The sequence below is a fragment of the Squalius cephalus genome, assembly GCF_949319135.1.
Source record: "Squalius cephalus genome assembly, chromosome: 8".
Taxonomy (NCBI): Eukaryota; Metazoa; Chordata; class Actinopteri; order Cypriniformes; family Leuciscidae; genus Squalius; species Squalius cephalus.
The window spans coordinates 6,975,908-6,999,453 of record NC_137129.1 but is presented as its reverse complement, the minus strand read 5'-3'; the positions used below and the strand labels follow the sequence as shown (position 1 = coordinate 6,999,453).

General features: G+C 38.8%; 1 protein-coding gene across 1 annotated transcript in view; it reads right to left on the bottom strand.

Annotated features, from left to right (window-relative positions):
* Positions 1-23,546, bottom strand: part of adgrb2 (adhesion G protein-coupled receptor B2) — a 298,540-nt gene that overhangs the window by 22,686 nt on the left and 252,308 nt on the right. The window contains exons 21-29 of the mRNA XM_079878265.1: positions 21,300-21,369; positions 19,580-19,646; positions 17,801-17,886; positions 13,860-13,958; positions 10,992-11,163; positions 5,878-5,970; positions 3,506-3,545; positions 3,316-3,330; positions 1,619-2,355 (exon numbers count right to left, since the gene is read on the bottom strand). Coding sequence (XP_079734391.1) covers positions 1,619-2,355; positions 3,316-3,330; positions 3,506-3,545; positions 5,878-5,970; positions 10,992-11,163; positions 13,860-13,958; positions 17,801-17,886; positions 19,580-19,646; positions 21,300-21,369 — 1,379 coding nt within the window. The remainder of the gene's footprint in view (positions 1-1,618; positions 2,356-3,315; positions 3,331-3,505; positions 3,546-5,877; positions 5,971-10,991; positions 11,164-13,859; positions 13,959-17,800; positions 17,887-19,579; positions 19,647-21,299; positions 21,370-23,546) is intronic.

Genomic DNA, 23,546 nt, shown 5'->3' with positions numbered 1-23,546 from the left:
AAAACTAACTAGGCCTTATGAACGAAAGCTTATAAGCATGTTCTCAGTTTACCTGTTATTTGCCGCACTTACAAAATATGTTACACCATTCTGGTGTATTAATATTATTGTTATTATATTATATATAGTTTCATTTTTAGTGTTTTGTTTAAAAAAATAAAGTAAATCTGATGATGTTCATTGCTAGAAAGCAGCAAAAATCACTGTTAAAAAAGTGATAAAACTCATAAAAATAAAACGGCTCATAAAATATTTAGTTTGACCTTCTGAGTCCAACATTTTTTGAAGCTTAAGCACTTCCATTTAGAGTTTCAGGCACTACGTTTGAAACAAGACGGCTTAGGGTGATGTTAGTTTAAAAAAGCTTTTTTTTTTTTTTAGATGAAAAAAGATGCAGAGCAAGTTATTACATTTTGATGAAGAACAAGTTTTATTTGTGCAAAAAAAAAAAAAATAAAAAAAAAAAATAAATAAAATAGAACCTACTAATTTGATGCTGACTTTAAGTTTGACAACTGACTTTAGTTATAAATTCATGCCCCAGTCCCAAGAACTATGTATAGGAGACAGAGCGGGAAGGTTTTGTGTCATTTAATGGAGGAATGCAGGCTCTCTCAGGCACTTCCTCTGGCTGTTTCTCTCTCACCATCTGCTGTCCCTCCTTGTGGGGCTGTAGTGTAATTATAGAGAGAAGCGCAACTGCACACACACACACACACAAACACACACACACACACACATACAAACACACCCAACCTGATGCAGTCACCAAGTTGTGTAACATCATGTTGACAGGGGACTCTGGGTTTAGAAGGCACACCTGAATGCATTCCAGTGATGGACTGATGAGAGAGTTGCTACATGATCAGTATGCATTGCGTCTCTGGGACAACAGATGATGTACAATCATCCAGCCCCGAAATGAAAGGAGACACTACTAATAAGATAAATCAGCCATGGTATTGCTCTCCTGTAACAGGTATTGCTCTCCTGTAACAACACCTTAAAGGGAGAGTTCACCCAAAAATGATAATTTACTCACCCTCATGTCATTCCAAACCTGTATGACTTCTGCGGAACACAAAGGAACCAAATATCTTGGGGGGAAAAAAAAAAAGTCAATGGGGTCTAGTGTTGTTTTGGACCTCATTGGCTTCCATTGTGTAGACAAAAAGTACAAATAAACTCTTCAAAATATATTTAACTTTTCACTGAAGAAAGTCATACATGTTAGGAATGTAAATGATGACGATTACATTTTTTTGGGAGAACTAGCCCTTTAATTGTAATTTGTCTATTGCTAGGTAAGATTCTACGGCTTGTGTGTTTAGGTCGGCATGTTTGAAATCACTGCATTCATGCTTGGTTTCATCTCTCTTATGTTTTTTGTTGTGTTGATCTACCTGACATTTTTCTGCCAGCATGATTCTTTGTGCTATGTGGTCCCCGGTTCCCTTTTTCCTGGCAAGAATGGCAGGAGATTACAGCACTATTGTGTACCTAGGTTGTATGCCACAATTGTAAACCACAGGTGGTTTCCAAAATACCCTGGGACATTCAGAAGTGATGGTTGTTCTAGATTGTGAAAGAATGTACCCCTACTTTAACCCCTACTTACTTCCAAAGATCCAGCCGAGAGGCTGGTGTTGGTGCTGCCCAGGTTGCGGGGAAGGGTTCTGGTGCGCTCCACCGTTCCCGAGGTAAGGATCTGCCGGACAGAGGGACGATTCTGCTTGACCTGCAGGGTGTGGGTGTTGGAGTGCGTGTGCCCGGTGTGGGCCGGCAACTGTTTGAGAGTGCCGTAGGAGCGGTTTAGGTTCATGCTGATGTGGTCCACAGCTGCAAAGTCTGCAGGGTATGCCTCACTCTCAGCTGGATGCAGAGTCAAGGGTGAAGGGGGTGGAGGAAAGGGAGGGTCATCTACTGTAATGTTCAGGGGCTTCCCCTCATCCTGGGGTGGAGGAGGGGGCTTGAGACTGACTGTCCGACGTGGCAACACCATGTAGTCCCCTTCCCCGCCTCCTCCAGCTGAATCCTGGGTGGAAGAAGGGTTTGGTCGGGCCCAACCCAGCCCACTCTCGGTGCACAGGTAGATGGGTCCGGATCGCTGATGCTGGCCTTGTTGCTCCACATTGACATCCTTCTTCAGTGGCTGCTCGCTTAGCTCATTCAGGGTACCCAAAGCAGGTACCTGCACCAGGAGGTTAGGGGGTGGGATATTCCCAGGTAGGCTGCTGAAATTAACGCCTTCCTGATGACCTGCCAACTTGGGGTCGTCCTCGTCATCCAGGGAGATGCGGGATAGAGTGCCAGTTATGGTGGCAGGGTTACAGGTGTTTACCTCCTTAAAGATGACTGAGGTAGGGGAGAAAGGAAGAAAGAGAGAGAACAGATAGACAGAAGTGGGGAGGAAGAAAGAGACAGGAGCAGAAGTCGAGTGCACAAGATCACACAGATGGACAGAGAGGCAAAGAGCAGAGAGAGAAACCAATCATAACAGAAAGTTGGATGGTGAAACGATACATTACAGAAAAGGAAAGGGGAGTGAAGGAAGATGGTTACACAGGAGTTCCCAAAGGTATAGAACCCAGATGTTTTAGAGAGAGGTTGAAGCAGTGACAGAGTAAGCAAGATTGATTCATGTGGGTGCGGAGAGAATGTGATCGGTGGAGGGAATGATGGGAAAAGAGACAAAAGAAAATGAGCTCAGTTACATAGAAATGGAGCATGCCAATGCAGAGGTCAGAAGAGCAGGAAAGGGTCAAAGGTGCAGAAGGCAGTGAGGGCAAGAAAGGACAAACATTTTCAGGCAGGTGAGTTAGTAACTGGGATTCTCAGCATGCAAATTTGGATTGCAAAATCGGTTGCAAAGGCTGGTGCTACAGCAGGAGTTCAGTCGAATTAAGTAGGGATAGCAGGGAAAGCCATGCACAAAACAGCTGCTCTAAGGGAAAAACCATAAGCCGTAAAGGCTTAACCATTTTATACATCATTTGTAAGGTCTCATTTAACAGAAAACATAACTTAGTCAAAAGGTGAAAAAGTAACATGGGAAAAAAACTTAAATAAACAAATCTAAAATAACATACCTATAGAAGAAAAAAAACTTTCATTTTTTAAGATTAATATTATTACAATGGTAGTTTCTCGTCCACAAAATTGATCAACAATGTATCCATTAATGCCCTAGTATGCTGAAGATGATAAGGGTATGGTAATCAAAGAGCAAAAAATGCATATTTGGTATGTCAATTTATGCAAAACAACAAAATACTTTAGTCTAACACAAATTGCCAACTTAAGTGTGAGACTTACATGGGTGTCCTCTCTCTGCAAGTGAGGGGGAGACAACGATGTGCAGGGTTAACTTTACATTAATAAACTTAACCAAATAAACAGCATTAGAACCAGGCCAATGTGAAAGAACCGGTGAGGAGAGTGCAAGAATGAGAAAGCAAAGAAGTGCAATAGTGAAAGGCATAATGGTGGGTCCAGAAATACTTACCCGTTTGACAAGCCAAGTCCACATCTTTCTCAAAGTCCGTCTGTGCAGGTGAATGAAGGACAAAGGAGAGATAACTTAATCTTGTTACAAACGACATGCTATCCATAAGTGAACTATAATATAGATGCCAGTTCTTGATAATTTACATACAGTCATACAACTTTGGCATGGTGAAGGGTGGAGCTGAGGGCAGTAACAGACAGTATGTGGCGGTTAAAGTCCATCAGAAAGAAACAACATTTTCATTTTAGCAATCACCACACAGTTTCGACAAAGTCCTAGTCTAATGCAACACATCTGCAACACCTCTACAATAAAAGCAGATCCCTTAGCACCAGCACTAATTACATTGAACCGAAGTGAAAATAAATTAGCATATTGCAGTCTGACACAGCAGGGCTTGACTTTCCAAAAAAACTAACAAAAACCGGATATTATTTTTATGAAAAGAGGGTAGGACTCTTAAAAAAAACAAAAAAAAAACAGTACAATGGATGCAAAATGACTGCGTCCCTCAGGGTAAACCGTAAACGTCCATCCGAGAGCAGCTCTTTTTAACTCCAGGCCTTCATTGGAATTCAGTGTTGGTTAGTGCTGCCAAAAGAACTGACTCTCAAAGGAGTTCAAAACAAAGCTTTAGTGAGGGTATTACACTGTGGAGCAATTTTAGCATTCCCAGTGAAAGCAACTTATATGTATGCATTTACCTGCATGTTTAAGTTGAGACCTGCGACCATGCAAAACTTCTACTGCACAGCCATGGAAATGAAGTTACTTTGTACTACAAAAATTAAAGTCAGATCTGCTGACAGCTAGCAACTTATCTAATTAGCGGGCTAATATGCTCACAGTATGACAACAGCTACACTCTAAAATTGACAGTACTAACTCTAAAGCAAACACATGCAATCACGTTCATTTCAGAGACGTACGGTCATATGATTTTGCTCCAGGACTAGGCTCTGGCGGTGAACGTGGGCACGGTTGTGGTTGAGTGTATGTATGTGGTTGTGGTTCAGGGTGTGGTTCTTGTCGAGAGTGTGGTTGAGAGTATGGACGTGGTTGTGGTTGAGGCCGTGGGAGTGGTTGTGGTTGTGGTTGTGATTGAGAAGGCGGTTGTGGTTCAGAGTCTGAGTGTGGTTCTGGTGGAGACTGTGGGTGTGGTTATGGCTGTGTCCATGACTGTGATTGGCCAAGGCTAGAGGAGGGTGGGTGGGGCAGGTTTGGTGGCAGCCTTGGCAACACCCAGGTGGATATCGGAGTGACCCACACTGGTCCTGACTGTAGAGGCTGGGCTGGTGTGGGCACCTCTGCCGGCAAAGAGGCAGAACGGAGAGAAAGGTAGAGAGAGAAAGTGAGCGGTGAGCTGAGGAGATGAAGTGGAAAGGTGGAGCAGACCTGCAGGGGCGGTTATCCCTCTCATCCAAACCTATCCACACACACACACAATTGGAGAGTTCCTGCTGTAGTTACCATGGCTACATGCAAGTCTAGTCTTTGACACGAACAAATCGCTGCAGGACACTGGGTAAAGGGCTTAAAAACTATTAAAACACCCCACAAGGTTATAAGTGCTAAGTATGTTACTGATGTGCTTGATTGTTTTCTTGTAGAGTATAATTATTGGTCAGTTTATTTATAGTAGATATCTAGTTCGACCTTACAACATTTTAAAGGGATAGTTCACTTTGAAATTAAATTTAGGTATGTTTCAGCTTACCTCAAGGTCATCCAAGTCGTAGGTGTCTTTGTTTCCGCAGTAGTTTCAATTTTGATATTATTAGGTCAAACCGTTCTTGTCTGTCAGTCATATAATGCAGGTCTATGGTCACCACCTCAAAGAGCATGCACAGAGAAGTCCAAATTAAACATGCTCTTTGAAGTGGTGACCATAGACCTGCATTATATGACTGACAGACAAGAACGTTTTGACCTAAAAATATCAAAATTGAAACTACTGCGGAAACAAAGACACCTACATCTTGGATGCCCTTGAGGTAAGCTAAAACATACCAAAATTTAATTTCAAAGCGAACTATCCCTTTAATATGTGCAATGATATTCAAAAAGCTTCTGATTTTAAGCACTTATGTCTCTAACTGAACAACTATTGTACAACTTCTATCTTAATATTAGAAACTGCACAAAAAGGGCTTCCTTAAAGGAAAGAGGACATAGATGGGAGCTGACCAGGATTTTTAACCAGCAACCTCTGTAGAATAGTCTTTCGCATTCGGTGAGCCGCCTGCTCCAATTTACAATACAACACCCACTTGAAACACAATCACCCAGTAACCCATGCTGTTTAGGAGAGGAGGAGCCGACCCTCTGAGAGTCCCAAGTGAGATGAAATGGAATGGAATGCTATTCACCATGATCTGCACCTGGCCGTTCTTGCAGGAGTCCGGAGAGTTTTCACTGTCGTCTTTGCAGCCGCCCATCCTGCAGCGCACTGCATCCTGCACCTGAGGTGGGAAGTCATGAGATACAACCAGGGTAAATCATAGAGGGTCAAAATCGAATCAAATCAATTAATCAAATATGAAAACATCATCGTTTCAAACCTCTATAATGACAATCACACAGTAGCAGAATATTAGGATTCTACGATGCATCGTGATGCTTGCGTAAAAACGTGGACGATTGTGCATAGATGCAGTAATAGACCATAATCGATTATAACCGTTTCAGCCTACTAACGTTTCTCTGATGTCATTCGTCACATACGCGCTTGTCTCGCTTGCGTAAAATGGTGGAGAGAGGGGAAACACAAAAGCGAGTAATACAAAATGCACCCACTATTTTAACATAGAGTGTGTGTGTGTATGTGTGTGTGTACGAGTGTGTATGCGTGCATTATTGTAACTTAAGTACTCTATTTGACAGTTTCATGCGCTTTTAGTATTTACTAGAGTTTATTAGTTCTAAATGCTACTGTCTTCAGCTGTGTTCAGACTTAATTTTTGTTTGACTACATTCAGGAAGTGTACTTTCTTGGAGCAGATAAAATAAAAAAGACTTGTATTCATTGACGAAAATGTAACCATGTGCAGTAATATTGCAATGCATTGTGATATTGAATGGAATCGTTGACATGATAATCGAATTGAATCATGAGACCAGTGATGATTCACACCCCTACAGAATATGGCTGTCAGTCCTGTTTGTGTTCATATAGTTCAGGTATAAAAGAGAGCGTCAACTGCATTTTATAAGCATAGTGACCTTAAAATTTTGGTTAGTATGGCGAGAAAATGGACCATAGAATCACCAAGAGTTGGATACGACTGAAATGTAATGAGAGAGTGAGAGTGTGTTCTACAATGCAGATTAAACATTTTATAGTAATTAAATAAATCTTACAATCAATATCTGTCATTTTGGTTTAGGCATTCAGTGTTAACGAAGAGGAGTTATGTTATTGTTTTTGTTTACTGCTTCTCATTATAGTCATCCATCACTGCATTAAATGTAGAGTGTCACTGATTCTTAAGATTGTTACATTATTATTAGAAAAAAAGAAAAGAAAATGAATAGGAGGGGTGAATATATTTCCACAATCGTGTAAATGTTTACATGGAACTAATGATGAAAATAAATATCCTTAAGGCACTAGCAGATTCTATTCACTCAGGAGAATCTATCGATTTAATCTAGTTAGTTTAGTAATCTACAGAGGGCATCCGTATGCAATTTCCCATAAAACTTTGATATTAGTTTATATTCCTGTGTGACAAACATTGCAGTGAGCCTGTTTGCATTTCTGCAGGAAGGGTTTACAGAACTGCATATGCTCTACAACAATAGAGAGGAAGACACTCTCTTTCAAAAAAAAAAAAAAAAAAAAGACAACGTGATAGGCTGTTTTCCCTGACGACAGTGTAGCCTTAGCAACGGGATGCCACTCATTTGCATACAAATTTATGGCCACAACGCCTACAGAATGACCAAGTGAAAGCAGTGTCTCCTAACTGGGAAGATCAGAGCTCTTATTGCCAACAAAGACATAACAGATAATAACTGAGCTTTTCTTACACTATCTGGATGCACAACAGGTGATAAAAATCACAAGAGGACAGAGTTAAATACTGATGATGTCTTAGACTACGTTCAGACTGCAATTTTTTTGCTCACATGTGACTCAGATCTGTTTGTCTCATGACAGTGTGAACAGCACAAACCACATGGAATCTGATCTTTTAAAATCCGATTTGATCCAGTTCCAAATGTGGTACTAAATCAGATACAGGTCAGATGTTCATGCAGGATGCAGATTTTACATCACTCTAGAGCAACATTTGTCACAATTCTGTGCTCATTTGAGTCACTTCAAAGAATTTACATACCCAAAGTAATCAAAACAGTTGCGAAATGTACAGCTCATACAAGCAAAACACAAACTCTGCTCTATTTTTTCATATATTCATCTTTGTTATGTTTTTTAAATTGCCTGCACATAAATTCGCTGGCTACCGCGGCAGATCACACTATGAATAAATGCTTAATCACTTACTTTAATGCCCTCTGTGTTTACCTCCGTACCACAACGTGCTGCGTGACGTCTTTTTATCGTTCTTTTGCGCATACGGGTCAGTTCAGGACCATGATCTTTTCGCACTGATCATTAAAACAACGATGTGAACAGCTATACAATAAAAATCGGGTCTGAGGAATAAATCGAATTGAGTACTAAGGCTCGCAGTGTGAACATGGCCTTAGAAATGCATTTTGATTTACTTTCAGGAGGGAAAAATGTGCAAAAATTTTACCTTTATGGTTACAACAGCTTGTCACTCAGGCAGTACCCCTAAAGGGACAATTTTGTACACTGATAAGGTGCATATTTGTACCCTTGGGTAATAATATGTGCCCTTAAGGTAATACTATGAGGGTAAACAAGGTACAGAGATATCTGGAGGCACATTTTAGACACGTTAATTCTACAACATGTTGTACATATCCCAAGTGGTTGATCTGACACGACCTTTATGGTTTGCAAAGGTTACACGCTGAACAAATGACACATTAATCTACTGGCGTCCACAGAATAGCATCAAACATATGCTGTTGAAACACTTTATTTATAGACTGCACATTCTCTGCACTGTTTAGTAAATCCCTTCTCATTCTATTCAACTGAGCATGAGTTATCATGCTGCAACACTATTCACTGGCCTAGACCGGAATATGTAATCAGTCTGCCTCCCTCCTCACAACTAAAATTATGATGTGCAGGAACACTAGGCTGTTTCGCAAGACAGAGCAAGAGGCGGTCTCATTCTCAGTTTGTTTATGGATGACTGTCTGCTGAGTCAAAGCTGTAGACGTATCAGAGTGACAGCCGATGGCATGCCTTCTAGACTCTCTCTATCTTCACTAATGCATGAGAACAAACTATTCCCACACTCATTTGCCTGTGCTAATCACGAATGCTGCCTTTCCATTGTTGGCTCAGCCATTTCAAAGCGTAATTCGCACATCAAACTGCATATAGCGCAAGGATCCGGTGCACAAACTCCACTCCACTCCCTTGTTTTGCTAAAGCTATTAGGGATTACATCAAAGCCTTGCCAGGGATTTTCATATATTTACTAAAATAATACCCGGATTTATTTTACTCTAATCCTTTGGTTTTGCGATATTGATTTAACATATATGGCTTAGCGATTTGGAACTGATTTTTTCTCTCCCTTCTCAAACTCCAGCAGCATATTTTAATTTACCCGATGCATGAAAGTCAGCCACAGTTATTACAGAACATGCTGGAGAGTTGAGCTGTCACATTTTGGCTACAGAGTGACTACAGTTTGATCCATAAGATGATTTATTTATGGCTGCTCAGATCAACCCATTATAACGTGGAAGTAGTGCATGCTATTTCAAAAAACTGATTGTCTCAGCCAAGTTTTACTCCTAAGTGGACCTTAAAATAATGGACTCAAATAAAACTCCTCCAGCAATCTCCATTTAAATACACCTCTGACTGTCCTCTAGGACTGGCAGTATAACAGTATAACAACTTTTATTTTTTATACTGTTATGGCCAATCACATACACATAGGGCAATGCGGTGCAAAGCAAGTGTTTCAGCCTGACAGTTATCATTTTCACGTCCTGCGCCACGTTGTTTAAATAGCAAATGCATTTGTGCGCCCATGGGCGTGCTGGTCTGAAAACGAAGTGTGTTCTGGCGCATTGTTGGCGTGTTGCTATTTTGAGGCAACTGAAATAGACTGCGCCATTGACCAACTGAAACCTGGTTATTTAAAGGGCGCATTGGTAATATGCGCCTATAGGCGGGTCCACAACGCGCATACACTCTGCTTATTAAACACACAGGGATGCACAGCAGCACACAAACATTCCAAATATTAAACATCAAAGGAATATAATGTAAAAGATTAATATTGTGTAAACAAAGATATGGTAGAATCCGGCTTGTCTCGTAAATGGTCTGCTTGCGCACTTTTACCTCGCGCACGAGCAGATCCGTTTCCTCGCTAGAGAAGCGTACAGCCTTTCTGCTTGCAAATTCCGTCATGTAAATAGTGAATCCGCCATGGCGCGAGCTTTTAAAGGGAATGGGAGATGAGACTCTGATGGGTTTATTGTACATTACACCCAAAACACACCCATTTTAGACCATGTGTCGCACACGCCATACATTTTTCTCATCGTTAAACTAGCAAAAGTGGATTCGGACACGCCCAAACTACACTTGGACCATGTGCTTAGAACATTAAAATAGGGCCCATAATATTGTAATGGAGAAGGATGCCATCTAAGCCAGGGGTTTTTATAATAATCCAAGATATTTGAAATGAACCAAGACATTTGCTTTACCGTTTCCCACCCCCTCTTTCTACCACAAGGACCATTTGTAGTTCCTAAAGAGGGGCTTCCTTACACAGAGGGGCTGATAGCAATTCAAGGCCTGTAGGCCAAGATGTGTGTACTTTGGAGGTCGATGAATTGTCACACCTTTAGTACAATGGGGGAAGTTGTAATTATCTGATTGGTCAGTTTGAATATCTCACATTTGGGTTTTATTCACATGGTCAGGAAAGGATAAAAGAAGATTGAAACTGTTGCTCTGGCTCTTTGGTGCTCTGGCTTTCTTATTCTCTGGGTTCAATTACAAATAATGTGCTAAATAGTTTTGATTTGGTATTGACTTTGAAGTGCTACATATTGAAATACAATATTGTCACTCTCTATAGCAACGCTCTCCCACATATTAAGCTATTGTAACTGTGCTTATTTCCGTCGTTGGTATAAGTGGCAGTGGGTGGAATAGACAAGAAATGTACAGTTTTCTACCATCTTGCTAATAACATTTCTTTAGTCATTCGGCAGTCTTTCCTGCAGTCTCCCTGCAGGAAATCCACTCTTACACTCTGATGCTAGGGGTCCAGGATCCCCAAAAGACCCCAGTCTCATCTCACATTCAGAATTAGGGTTGTACAAAAAAAAGTAACCCACTGACCTCTCGGCGCATGGCACAGTGCACGGTGATGATGACGAATCCCTGGACTGAGTCAAAGACGGCGAAGAGCACCTGGAAGAGGGTTGATCGGCGGTCTGTGATGGCCAGCACAGCTGACATCCACGTGAGCGCCAGCAGAGGGAGAACCACACAAGAGCTCCATAATGATGCCCTATGAAGAGAGAGTACAGAGCAAAATGCATTTCATCCTTCGTGCAGCAAGGTAGTGACATCACTGCACCTGGAATCATTAACCATTAAGATCAACGATTATCACAATTAGAGTTTTGATGGAGCGTTGATAAGGTTTAGAGACCAGCACAGCAACACAGACATTTAACTGAGAGTCAATACAGCGTAAATGTATGCGTAATGAGTGGTAGTAATTAAAAACCTGAAATCCCAAATCAAGTGGTTGCTATATTTTGTGTGTTCAACAAACTGAGTATTGAGAGAGTATATCTAAAAATGTACCAGCTACCAAATTTCCCACCACAAGTTTTGTGCATTTTTAAGTATCATATTTATGAATACACTACATATGTGGTAACGTGGTAATGATATTAATATTTAGGGTAGTACTTTATTTTACAGTCCTGTTTCGCATGTACATACTAAATACTTATAGCAATTACAATACTGGGTTATAACTAGGTACTAACCCTGAACCTACCCCTAAACCTAACCTTAACCCATGTAGTTACCTTATATCACCAGTACTTTATTGGGTAAGTACACTGTAAGTACACGTACTGTAAAATAAAGTGTAACTATATTTAGCAATGACATTATTATTGGGTAACACTTCATTTCGATAGTCCACGTTAGACATTCTACTAAGTAACTTTGCAATTACATGTCAACTACCAGTCAGTCTACCAATCATTAGAGTATTAATATACTAATGCAGTCTATAGACTGTCTGCTTAATATCTGCTTTGATGCTCCACAACAAACAATCTACTGACTAGAAGTAACTTTGCAAGAACATATCAAATTTTTCTTCTAACCCTAACCCTAACCCTAACCAAACAGTCTAATAAAAGTTAGTTGACATGCAATTGCAAAGTTACTTATAGTTAGTATAATGTCAAAAGTGGAACTGAAATAAAGTGGAACCTATTATTGTTTTTTTCTTTAATTCAAAACACACATGGTCAATCCAGTTAGGACACACTCTCACATTACTCTCACAAATAATTGCTGTTCATAATGCTGAGCACTCATGCTAACATGCCCTAATAGATTTCCAACATGTTGCTAATGCTACAAGAGTGTTTTGGTTCTGCATCATGCAGAGCCTACTTAGATAAATATTAGGTGACAGTAAGGACTTGTCGGATTAAGCTCAGCGAAGCAAGGGCTCACCACAGCTGGGCATCAATTTAACATCTTCACGCTGCACTGACTCAGTCTCCTGCATGTGACTGCAATGGGATGGACATTAGCAATGAGACAGAGATTTGCTCCTATATGCAAATCTACTAAATGAGTTCTCATGCTCATACAAGAGCAATGCAGAAAGACAAGGTTGACTTGGTAAATGTAAAATAGCATGACTCAAATTCATTGTCCTCCTCTAACTAACTGTGGAGAGAAAGCATGGGGTTTGGATGGAGCAGGAACCTCGGTATTAAAGGAAATGAGGTAATCGGTGGGATCATGTGAACATGGTCCACCCAAACTTCCTTTAGGAAGTCCTCTTCATTAATTTCTATAAATGGTTGTATTATGGCGCCACACACACATGCCCCATATTTATACACGGATAGCTGAGACAGAAAAAAAAGCAGACAGCAAGAATGAGATGAGGAACAAGATAAAATAAAAATTGACAAAGAGAAAGAGGAACAGAGAAGCGATATCATTCATTTCATGATCATTTCAATAACATGACTCCCTCCAGCAAATAGAGGAGAGAAGTCCAATTTATCCAAAGCCAAAAGAATCAGAGGTGGCCCTTGCTCCACACTCTGGTTCTTTACCTCTTCAAAGAGCACACCGTGTTTGTGTTTATGTGCGTGTTTTTGCAAAAGTCTACAGTCAACACAGCTGAAGGAACACTCCTGTTAGGAATATTTTTGTCTGATTTTCTAGTTTAAATATTTAAAATCCTTGAAATAAGATAATTAACTAAATTTACAACATTAGCATACTGTAGTCATAGACTGGATCTTTAATATAAGTGTATTTTGTCTTACTGCATGCAGTGAGAGATTTTATTCACGTTTTAAAATTTTGTACTAAATACAAGTGAAATAATTTGCTGTGTGGCAAGACATAATATACTTGAAAGACATTTTAATAACAAGCCTTAATATGATTCACAATTAGACACAAAATACTTCAGAACAGGGTTTTTGCAGTGCAAAAGATGCATATGAACACGAAACCAAACGAAAAAAACAAACAAAAAAAAAACAACAAAAGCAAAGTTAAGCTAAGAAAAACATCAACCAATGCAAAAAAAAAAAAAAAAAAAAAAAAAAAATGCACTGAATGACTCCTAAGTCTGCCTTGGACACTTTTATAACTCGATTGCAAAATGTTTTGTAGTGAGTCCTGTAGGCTTATGTTTGATGAATAAAAGATATGAATGTTTAAAGATTTTTTTTTTTTTTTTGTAATTTCTATTCAATGATTTATAATATTGTAATGCCTTAAATGATCTTATTTGAGGGAATTTCTCAGCAAAGATTTAAAAAAGTGATTTTGCAGTGTAGTTCTGGAGTGTGCTGACAGGAGGGTGGCTCTTTGAAGAGTTTCTGTTTCTTACTGTCAGTTGGGCTCTAGAGAGATAAAGAGAAAAAAAGAAAGATATGGAGAGAGAAAGTAAGAGACAAAGAGAGAATATGGAATGAGACTAACATGGCGCTGCTGGCGGTAGAGCTGGACAGGGCGGTACTGGAGATCACGCCACACTTGGAGCATTTCAGGAGCAGCCTGCTACGCCCTTCCAACGGTGGACTTCAGGACCCAATACACACACACACACACACACACACACACACACACACAAACATACATACATATATATATATATATATACATTCACATGGGGAAGAGGCATGACACACAGAAGCAGGGAGATCCAGCCATACACCCACATTCATGTCAATACATACAAACGGCACGATGGTAAAAGGTTGAATGCAGATTGGAGAGGAATTGCAAATGGAATATTTGGATAATGACAACAAAACAAAGTACATAAGGAAAGGGAACACATAAAAGAGAGGAAAAAGAAAGAGAAAGACAAAATTAAAGTAATGCCAAGAGAACAGCATCGAGCAATGAACAACAGCAACGGCAGAGTGAGATCTGTAATGACTGTCACAGCGTGAAAGTAGCTTGTGTGTGTGAGAGAAAGAGACAATGAAGGCAGGAAAATGATAAAATGGAGAGAAACACAGTAGAATGCAACCACAGATCATTAACAATCAGCAGATGAGGCAGATGGGAGCTGCAAAGACTAACCTACTTCAGCTGCTCACTGAAGTGTGTGTTTGTGTGTTATAGGAGTTTTTGTGTGTGAAAACACGAGTAAGACTGATGCAGAGAGAAGGATAGTCTCTCGATGTTGACACACTCACACACACCTGATACCGCTCGTGACCCTTGATTTGTGTAGGTATTGTTAGGAAGCAGACCAGCACGTCCAGGTTGGTTTCCCTCGGGTCATTAACCAGGAAGTTCAGTTTTTAATGAACCTCGTTACAATCGCCCTCAGCTTTATAAATAAAGGTCTGGGGTGTAAAAGTGGCACTAAAGATTTAAAGGAGAACAAATACTTTCCCTATCAGTAAAAATGTGAGAATATATGAATACAAATGTGTTGTGTCCCTGTTGCACTGGGAGAAATTTTTAAATGAAAGGAAATTTATGCTAAAACCATATGAAAAAAGAATTCACCAATGAAACAAATACATTCTAAGAAAATCTTGATATCTTAAATCTTAAACAGTTTTGCTTCTTAGGTAATTTATTTTAAAAATAGTTTTATTTCAAATAAATACTGCTCTTTTGAACGTTCTATTCATAAATAGAATCCAGGAAAAAAATGCAACAAAAATATTAAGCAACAACATTTATTTTTTTATTTTTTTAACATTGATAATAAAAAGAACCATTATTATTAATTGAACATCTGTGTTGATATAAATCATAATAACAAAAATTGTAATAATCCCAAACTTTTCACTTCTAGTGTCTATATACATACACTACTGGTTGAGTCAGTGTTGCTACAGTATTCTGGGCAACACTAGGTTTTATTAATGGTATAATTAGTTATTTAGGGTATGTTTACACGACAACTATGTACTAAAACCAGAAAATTTTTCCTTTGCATTTTTGATAAGTTTCACGTACAGACGACAATGTTGTTAAAAAGATCCCTGTTCACATGGATCCACGAAAATGACTAAAAACGCTGTATTATTCATGCCAGGCCAGTAGTTGGCGATGTAACTTTGTATAGAAACACCACATGCCTATAGACTGAACATGTAATATGCATGCGCATACCATTTGCACAAATTCATATTTTTTGTAGTTTTCACGGAGACGATAACGGTATCGTTTTCAAAAACTTGAACTTGAAGCCCATTTTAAAAAGTTTGCGTTTTAACGTCCCCAAAACGCTGTCGTCGTGTAAATGAACAGCTAAAACAAAAAGTTTTCTGTTTTTTGTTGAACACGGTCTCGTGAAAAATCAAATACAGTGGAGTGGAATTAATTGGTTCAGTGCTTTAGGCGATCTACTGAATATGCATACACTTGATTCAAACTTCTGTGTTAGTGCATTATTAAGCCATTGAAAATCAAAGGTTTTTTTTTTTTTTTACAATTTTAGTCGTTTTTTTATGTTAGTGTTCTGAGAAGATGATTGAAACAGTAAAGGTAACAAAATACATGCAGTCTTGTGTCACAGAGTTGGAGAAAGTGCTCAGAACATTAGAAATATGCAAATGAGGGGGCACTCAAACAGTCAAACACTCACAACAGTGGACACATTTATTTACCTAACCCTAACAATAAAAGCAAAATACTAAATTTAGTATCCTTAAAGAAAATAAAGTGCTGCTCGTCTGTGCGAAAACCACTGCTAAGATCCTAGAGTGTTGAGGGTGGTTTATAGGGCATTGCTATGCGGTTGCTAAGGTGCTTTGAGTGGCTTCTTACTGGCCCACTCAAAATTCTCTGATATTTTGGTTTCTCAATTTTCAAATTCTCTGATACCAAAAATGTATGCACCTCTTGATGAAAATAACATCGCAACATTTATTTCCATCAAGAGGTACATACCTTTTTGGTCAAGATCTTGTAATGACAATGCAAGAGTCCAGCACTATGTAAAGTCTCCTCCAGCACATCCCAAAGACTTTCAATGAATTTAAGATCTGGACTCAGAGGAGCCAATTCATGTGTGAAAATGATTCTTCATGTTCCTTCCAAACATTCTTTCACAATTTGAGCCTGATGAATCTTGACATTGGAATATGGCCATATCTTCATACATGGTTAAGAAATGAAAAGCTACACACTCTATCAATTAGGGTTAGAAGAACTGTGGCCAAACATATAACATGCTAGAAACATAAGAATCACTTATGCTTAAGCATTAGCCCATTAAATCCAAACAGCATTTATTTTGGCTGGGCAGTGTATATGCGAAAGACAACATGAGAGAGTGTGAATATGGAAATGAGTCGAACTGAATTTAAACACTGGGACATTTTTATGTACAAGCCACTAGCTGAAAAATCCATAGTTAGCCATTGCAGCTCCCAATATGCATTGATCTCCCTTGTACATAAACATTACAGGAAAAGAAAAGTGGAAGAAAAAAAAAAGACAAATCAATTAGGGCAAAACTGCAGAATGTCCTGGAGGGATTACAAATATCCAGTCATTGGATTAGCTCAGATCTCTGATTAGCTCCTCATTCAATTAGTAAGACCCACAGTTTCCTGCCAAGACATCGGTATGGTGGTCCACCAAAGCAATGCCACATATCTAAATGACATTTGTACAGCATGCATTCAAAGCGGAGAGGCTATCGGTACCCATTAGACACACTAATTCAGTTGCACTGTAATAAGGCCGTTCTCATGCCTTCAGTGTACTATTGGCGAAAACGCGATTATGCATCGCAGTGAGCTTGACATCAGTTGACCCGTGAGCTCATTTTAAACAATGCACTGCACTTAAAAATGGGGATTTCTGATGTGGTCGTAGTTTAATTAAAGATGGAGGGCAGTGAGAACACTCTTAAAGTATCAGGGTAGAGGATTCATGGAGCGGAATGGGAATATTCAATCTCTCAGTGCGGTTTAGCTTCTCGTTTGCGGTCAGGGATGTGGCGGTCCACTCATTAACACAAGTGTTTAATGGATCACTCTGCTTTGTGTCCAATCAAACAAAGGCAAAACAGAACAAGCATTTTAAAAGCACAAGAGCCCCTTGATCCTGTCAGTATGTGCAGTTACATGAACAATGAATATACACTTAGCTAATGACAGAGCTATCAGAGAACTAGCCTGAGGTTAGCAGGCCAGCAAATCAATACAAGTCCATTAATGAAGCTGTCATATCTTGGCTTTCAGTTTGATGTTTTTCAACTTTTAGTGGTTGTGTGTGTGTGTGTGTGTGTGTGTGTGAGAGAGAGCATGAGTAATTTATTTCGCCCATACACATATTTGACAGGATATTTTAAAACCTTCAACAGGCCAGTGGTAAATGAGTAACTTGGTGCAAATCCAGAAATAGATGGGTATCATATAGCCATCGCTTTGACCTTCACTTACCCTGCTCTTTGCTTTTTGGACTTGTCTGAGATGCCATCTCTAGACATGAGCTTGTTGAAGACCACTATTCCAATCAGCATGTTTACCTACAGGGAAGACATAGAAGTAGTGTTATCTACTTTGTTATTTAAGTAGTGTTGTTTGCTAGTTAAGAACAGGGTTGTACACCTTTTAGGACTGAATTGAGGATGCTTTGAATTAGAATTCTAAGTCTTTAAAGGTGCAGTCTGTAATATTGACAGATAGCGATTGAAATGGGTACTGCAGACTCAACGCTCATGTGGGTTGCCAGATTGAGGACACGCATCTGCAATCTCTGACACAGTTCGTTCACTGGCTTCCATTGCTGCAATACGCTGTGTTTTACGACAACTGGCAACCCGGGGTGTCAAAATACTATTGGGTAAATTGGCAGTGGGCGGGATCACACAGACCAAAACAATAACAAACATTCCCACCTGGCACACACAATTTAGTAGAATAAGTGGATGTGGCATTGTTTTTCTGAGAAACAAGTATTTGACCTTGGCATGTTTCCTAAATCTCGGCAAACGTATTATGGTAGTTTTATGCTTTAGTACAGTCAAAAAAATTACACACAGCACCTTTAATTCCATTTGAAATGAAATAGCTAATTAAATGCAGATTTGCAATTGTAATTCCAATGCAAGGAAAAATAATTAAAATGAATTGAAATTCACAAAACTACACCTTTTAACCAGAAAAACAAAGTTTGTCAAGTTTGAAAGTTTTGACAAATGCCTCAAAGTTTGAAGGTTTATAGGCAGATGACAGACACAGATAGAACGATAGATAGAACGATACATACTGTAGATAGACATTAATGCTCTCATGTTTCTCATTCTCTCTCTCTCTCTCTCTCTCTCTCTCTCTCTCTCTCTCTCTCTCTCTCTCTCTCTCTCTATATATATATATATATATATATAATTCATCATTCTAATATGCTGATTTGGTGCTCAAGAAGCGTTTCTTATTATTATCAATCTATATCTAACTGACCCCAAACTTTTTCCCAAATTAACATTAACCAAGATTAATAAATGCCTCAAAAGTATTAGTATAAATTCATGTTAGCTTTTGCATTAACTAAAGTTTTACATAGTTGCTACCCAGAAATAGTTTGAGAGGAAACAACATCGTAACGGGCCCCCTGTTGAAGACCCCTGCGCTCAATCAATACTCAGCATGTTCAGTCCAAGAGAATATCGAACCTACCAAGTCTAACATGTTTACGAATGCCGTTCGTATTCTGATCATGCAAGGCGCTTGCTTAGACAATGGGTCTCCACTTTACTGTTTGCTGGAGGCAAGATTAATTATTTTTTCATTAATTAGATTTGCCTCTCCAAAGAGGGAGCTGGCATCTCCAGATGCCCAAATCTCATTTGCAGTTGTTTGTTTGAGAGGGCCGCTTTATGCCGCCACCAAGAAACAAACAACGCAAATCACATCTGACCATGAAAAACAATGCAAACACCTCACAGAAAACACACAGCACCTGAGACCGGGGATGGAGGATACATAGATACACACACTTTGGTCGCTTTGGTCTAATAAGCTCATCAAGTTCACTCATGCATTTAAACATGATATACTGATGAAAAATACATGTTAAATGAAAGAGGCCTCAACTCTAATCTCATTAGTGACCGATTTTTCTCTTCGACTGCAGGCGTGATATATTTAAAGTGCATATTAAAGTGGGCGGTGCTCATGTTTACTAATCTAACCAATGGGAAAGCAGAGTCTGAAACTTACCAGTACAATGACAGCAGCAGGACCAACAAAAGCATAGAGCAGCCCCCCTTCCAGAGACAACCAACAACTGAAATTGAGAGAAAGGGAGAGATAAAGTGAAATTTAAAGCAGAAAATCACAATGGAGAGTTGAGATAGTGTTGGCTTCAGAAAAAAGGGCTTGGCGGGAAAGAATTGCAGTTTTCATTAACCTTCAATTATTTTTCTTCACACAAATAAAGATTAAATTAAACTTGGACTCCAACCAGATTGTTCCATAAATTAAGAAACTGAAGAGGATATTTCAAATACAACCTCTTCATCATACTTGTAATGTTTCTGGAAATATCACATTGTTAAATTCCTTTCATTGCAGATACCAAATAAAAGCTGCAAAGTTAATGGACAGATCCAGATATTGCCTGATAAAAGTTCTACACAAACAACTCTGCAAAATCTCGAAGGTCATACTTTATATACAAGCATTATTAATCATTATTTTAATAGAGCTATTTCGACATTTTGCTAATGTTCTGGTCAGGGACAATCAAACAATTTCAATCTAGTTTGAATTCTGACTTCCTTGTGAAATGTCAGCTGTGAAAGGACTATAGACACATGCTTTCAATCGTACATGCATTCAAATGTGAAAGACTGCAGAGAAGTAAGCAGCTCAGTGGTGAGGTTATCTGAGGCGACTGACTTCCTGGCACCGTTTCCAAAATTTGTCTTTTGGTTTGAGGGGAACCCATGTGTCAAACACATCCAATTAAAGCTTTCAAAGGACACCATTGTTTTCAACTTTTGTCTCCGATTAGTCAGAGAACTCCCTGGTTTAAATCAATTGCTCAGTGGGGCAGTAAAGACAGAAACCATTATATGCAGAGGAGCAGAAAATTGGCCCCACTTTGAGGGAATCCATAGGAATAGAGGAAAAATAGCCCAGGGAAGGATCTGATTTTAGAAGATGTTCTTCCAAGGTCAAAGGTCAAAATTAGGCAACAGTCACTAAAAAAACTTCCCTTTTCCAGTGTTTGTCTGGGCACCAAATTTGAGCTCTAAAGATGAAACCATCTGGCTTCGGATTAGTCGGTAAAACCCTCAGACTTAAACGTTGGGTATCTTAGCACCTCTTTGGTTATATTATTAATGTGATGTGCGTATGGGGCTAAACACATTACAAATACAGCGAGTTACGTAATAAGGTTACTTTTTTTCAAGTAACTAGTAAAGTAATGCATTACTTTTAAATTTACAACAAAATAACTGAGTTACTTCTTCAAATAAGTAATGCAAGTTACTTTGTTTTGGAATGGCAATCCAGAATGGCAGCAATGCTGAAATGTTTGTTCGAGCTGCGCCATCAACTTTACAGGCATGCATTTGCATTTCCTTCAGTCTAAGGCTTATTCATTTCACTTTTGGTGTGAAGGGGCCTTTACATTTGCCAAAAATATAACTTTTATTGTTGTTGTTATTAATGCAAGCCCAGCCCAAGTGAGAAGTAACGCAAAAGTAACATAACATTACTTTCCATAAAGAGTAACTAAGTATTTTTTTAAGGAGGAACACAATATTGTAATGCATTACTTTGAAAAGTAAATTTCCCCAATGGGGAAAGTTTTGCATATGTTGTCTCGGCATAACATATGTTATACTATAATACAGATTTCTCAATGTTCACACACTGCAAACGTCTCAACATTTTCCTTGCGAGACTACACTGCATCAGTGATACTTACTAACTTGGTGTGCCGTAACCTCTAGCCCGGGTGAAACCCACAGATACAGCGACCACAAGGGCTGGAAGACCTGCAAGAAAAAGTCTATGATGAAAAAACTCAATTCATTGAAATTTAAAAGGTTTAATTGCTTAACTTGTTTTAAAAAAAAACATGGTTTCTAAGTTCATTGATATTTAATGGATGGAACAAGTTAAACAAATGAAAATGATATGAAAGTACATTTACGTGAATGCACGAGAAAATTGTCCACCACATTTAACAAAGGACGAGCATTGCTAAAAGGCAAATTATGAAAATCTAGAATCCCCGATCCCTGTTTTTTCCCCCCAATAGAGCCATTAATGACAGAAGGCCTAAGGCTGAAGAGGAAGCTAACTGAAGTAATGTCCTCTCACATTGGTGACTTTCTTTAGCTTATGCCCTTTTCATGGACAAATGCACACAGTGCACAGGTACACCATTCCCCCTGTGCACAGTGCCCTCCCAGACCTCAAACACGCTATTTTAGCAGAGAGCAAGTCCCATGGGCCTCTTTGTATGTCTCTTTTCAAGAGGCCAAAATGCAGAAGTGTAAACGTTCCTGTCTGTATTCTCTAAGAGTGCTCCACAGGGAAAGTACACAGAGCCCCCTACACACCCCTGTTAAAACAGCCTGTTTTTGTTATGTAAAAGTGAAAAACAAGATAAATCATACCAGAACTTTTTGCACCTTTAAATTACAACCAATGCAATGCCACTGATACATTTAAGAGACAAATAAAATAAAACATAAAATAACCTAACTGCCTAATTATAATTATATTCGTATTATACTTATATTTTTATTCGTTTTATTTTATATAATATATATTATATATACTATATATACCCCCCCCCACCCCCCTTTAAAAAAAAAAAAAGATTGCATTTTGCTATTTAAGATTTCATAACTAAACATTGTTTCCCATCTTGAGATTGGGGAAGGTGTACTTATTGGTCCTTGATTACAATGTTGCATACAGTGACCTTTACTGTGTCGAACCCCATCCTCCGCTCCCCTGTCTGTGTCTGTGAGTGTTTCCTGGCCGTCTCTCTATTGTGTTTGCCATCACAGTCGGGGAGGCCAGCTTTACTCATGTGCTAATTAGACCTATCCATTCTTCTCGTTCTATGTCTGCGTGCCACGTCCACACATAATGAGCTCTCCTCTGAAATATTCATGCAATTAACAATGCTCTGATTAACTCTGGAAATTAAAGGCAATTAGAGAAACTCGGGTTTAGAGAACAGGATTGAAAGACCAGGGATGAACGGGGATCCACATGCCACTCTGGAGGAAGAAATGAGTGACACAATGAGAAACATGAGTTTGCTCTGATGGAAGGTGTGATTGAAAATGTATTGGCCATTCAAAAGTAGCTGTGTATTATGTTTTTTTTTTTTTTTTTCAGGCAGCTTAAAAATCAAATATATCATAAAAAATACAAATTAAAATATATAATATATCTTGCAGCAGATAAAAAAATCTCAAAAACCTCAACCTCATAAAATAAAAACAGGTATTCAGAGCATTTAAACATTAGATACGAGTTTTTGATCAAAACCACCAAATTTGGTTTTGATGTTTTTGGTGCAAGTCCTAACAAAGTGATCAGTCATATATGGAAGCTTGTTTCCGCCACAGAATAAAACATTTTAAAAGATAATTGCGACCTTTTATCTCACAATTGCGAGTTTACATCTCGCAACTCTGACTTTATTTCTCAAAATTGTGAGAGATAAAGTCAGAATTGCGTGATATAAAGTCGCAATTGTGTGTTATAAAGTCAGAATTGCGAGATATAAAGTCGCAATTGTGTGTTATAAAGTCAGAATTGCGAGAAATAAACTTGCATTTCTGATTTTGTTTTTTTTATAGCAATTGCAAGTTTATATCTCACAATTCTGATATCTTTTCTCAGAACTGTGAGATATATAAAGTCAAATTCTAAGGAAAAAAAGACTGACTTTTTTCCCCAGAATTCTGACTTTATAACACGCAATTGCAACTTTACATCATGCAATTCTGACTTTGTATCTCCCAATTGCGTGTTATAAAGGCAGAATTTGCGAGATGTAAAACGCAATTGTGAGAAAAAAAAGTCAGATTTGTGAGATAAAATCACAATTGGCCTAACTTTATTATTTTTCATTCTGTGGTGGAAACAAGTTTCCATATATGACTTAGGTGGTATAATAAAAAAAATATACATGCAATAAAAAATA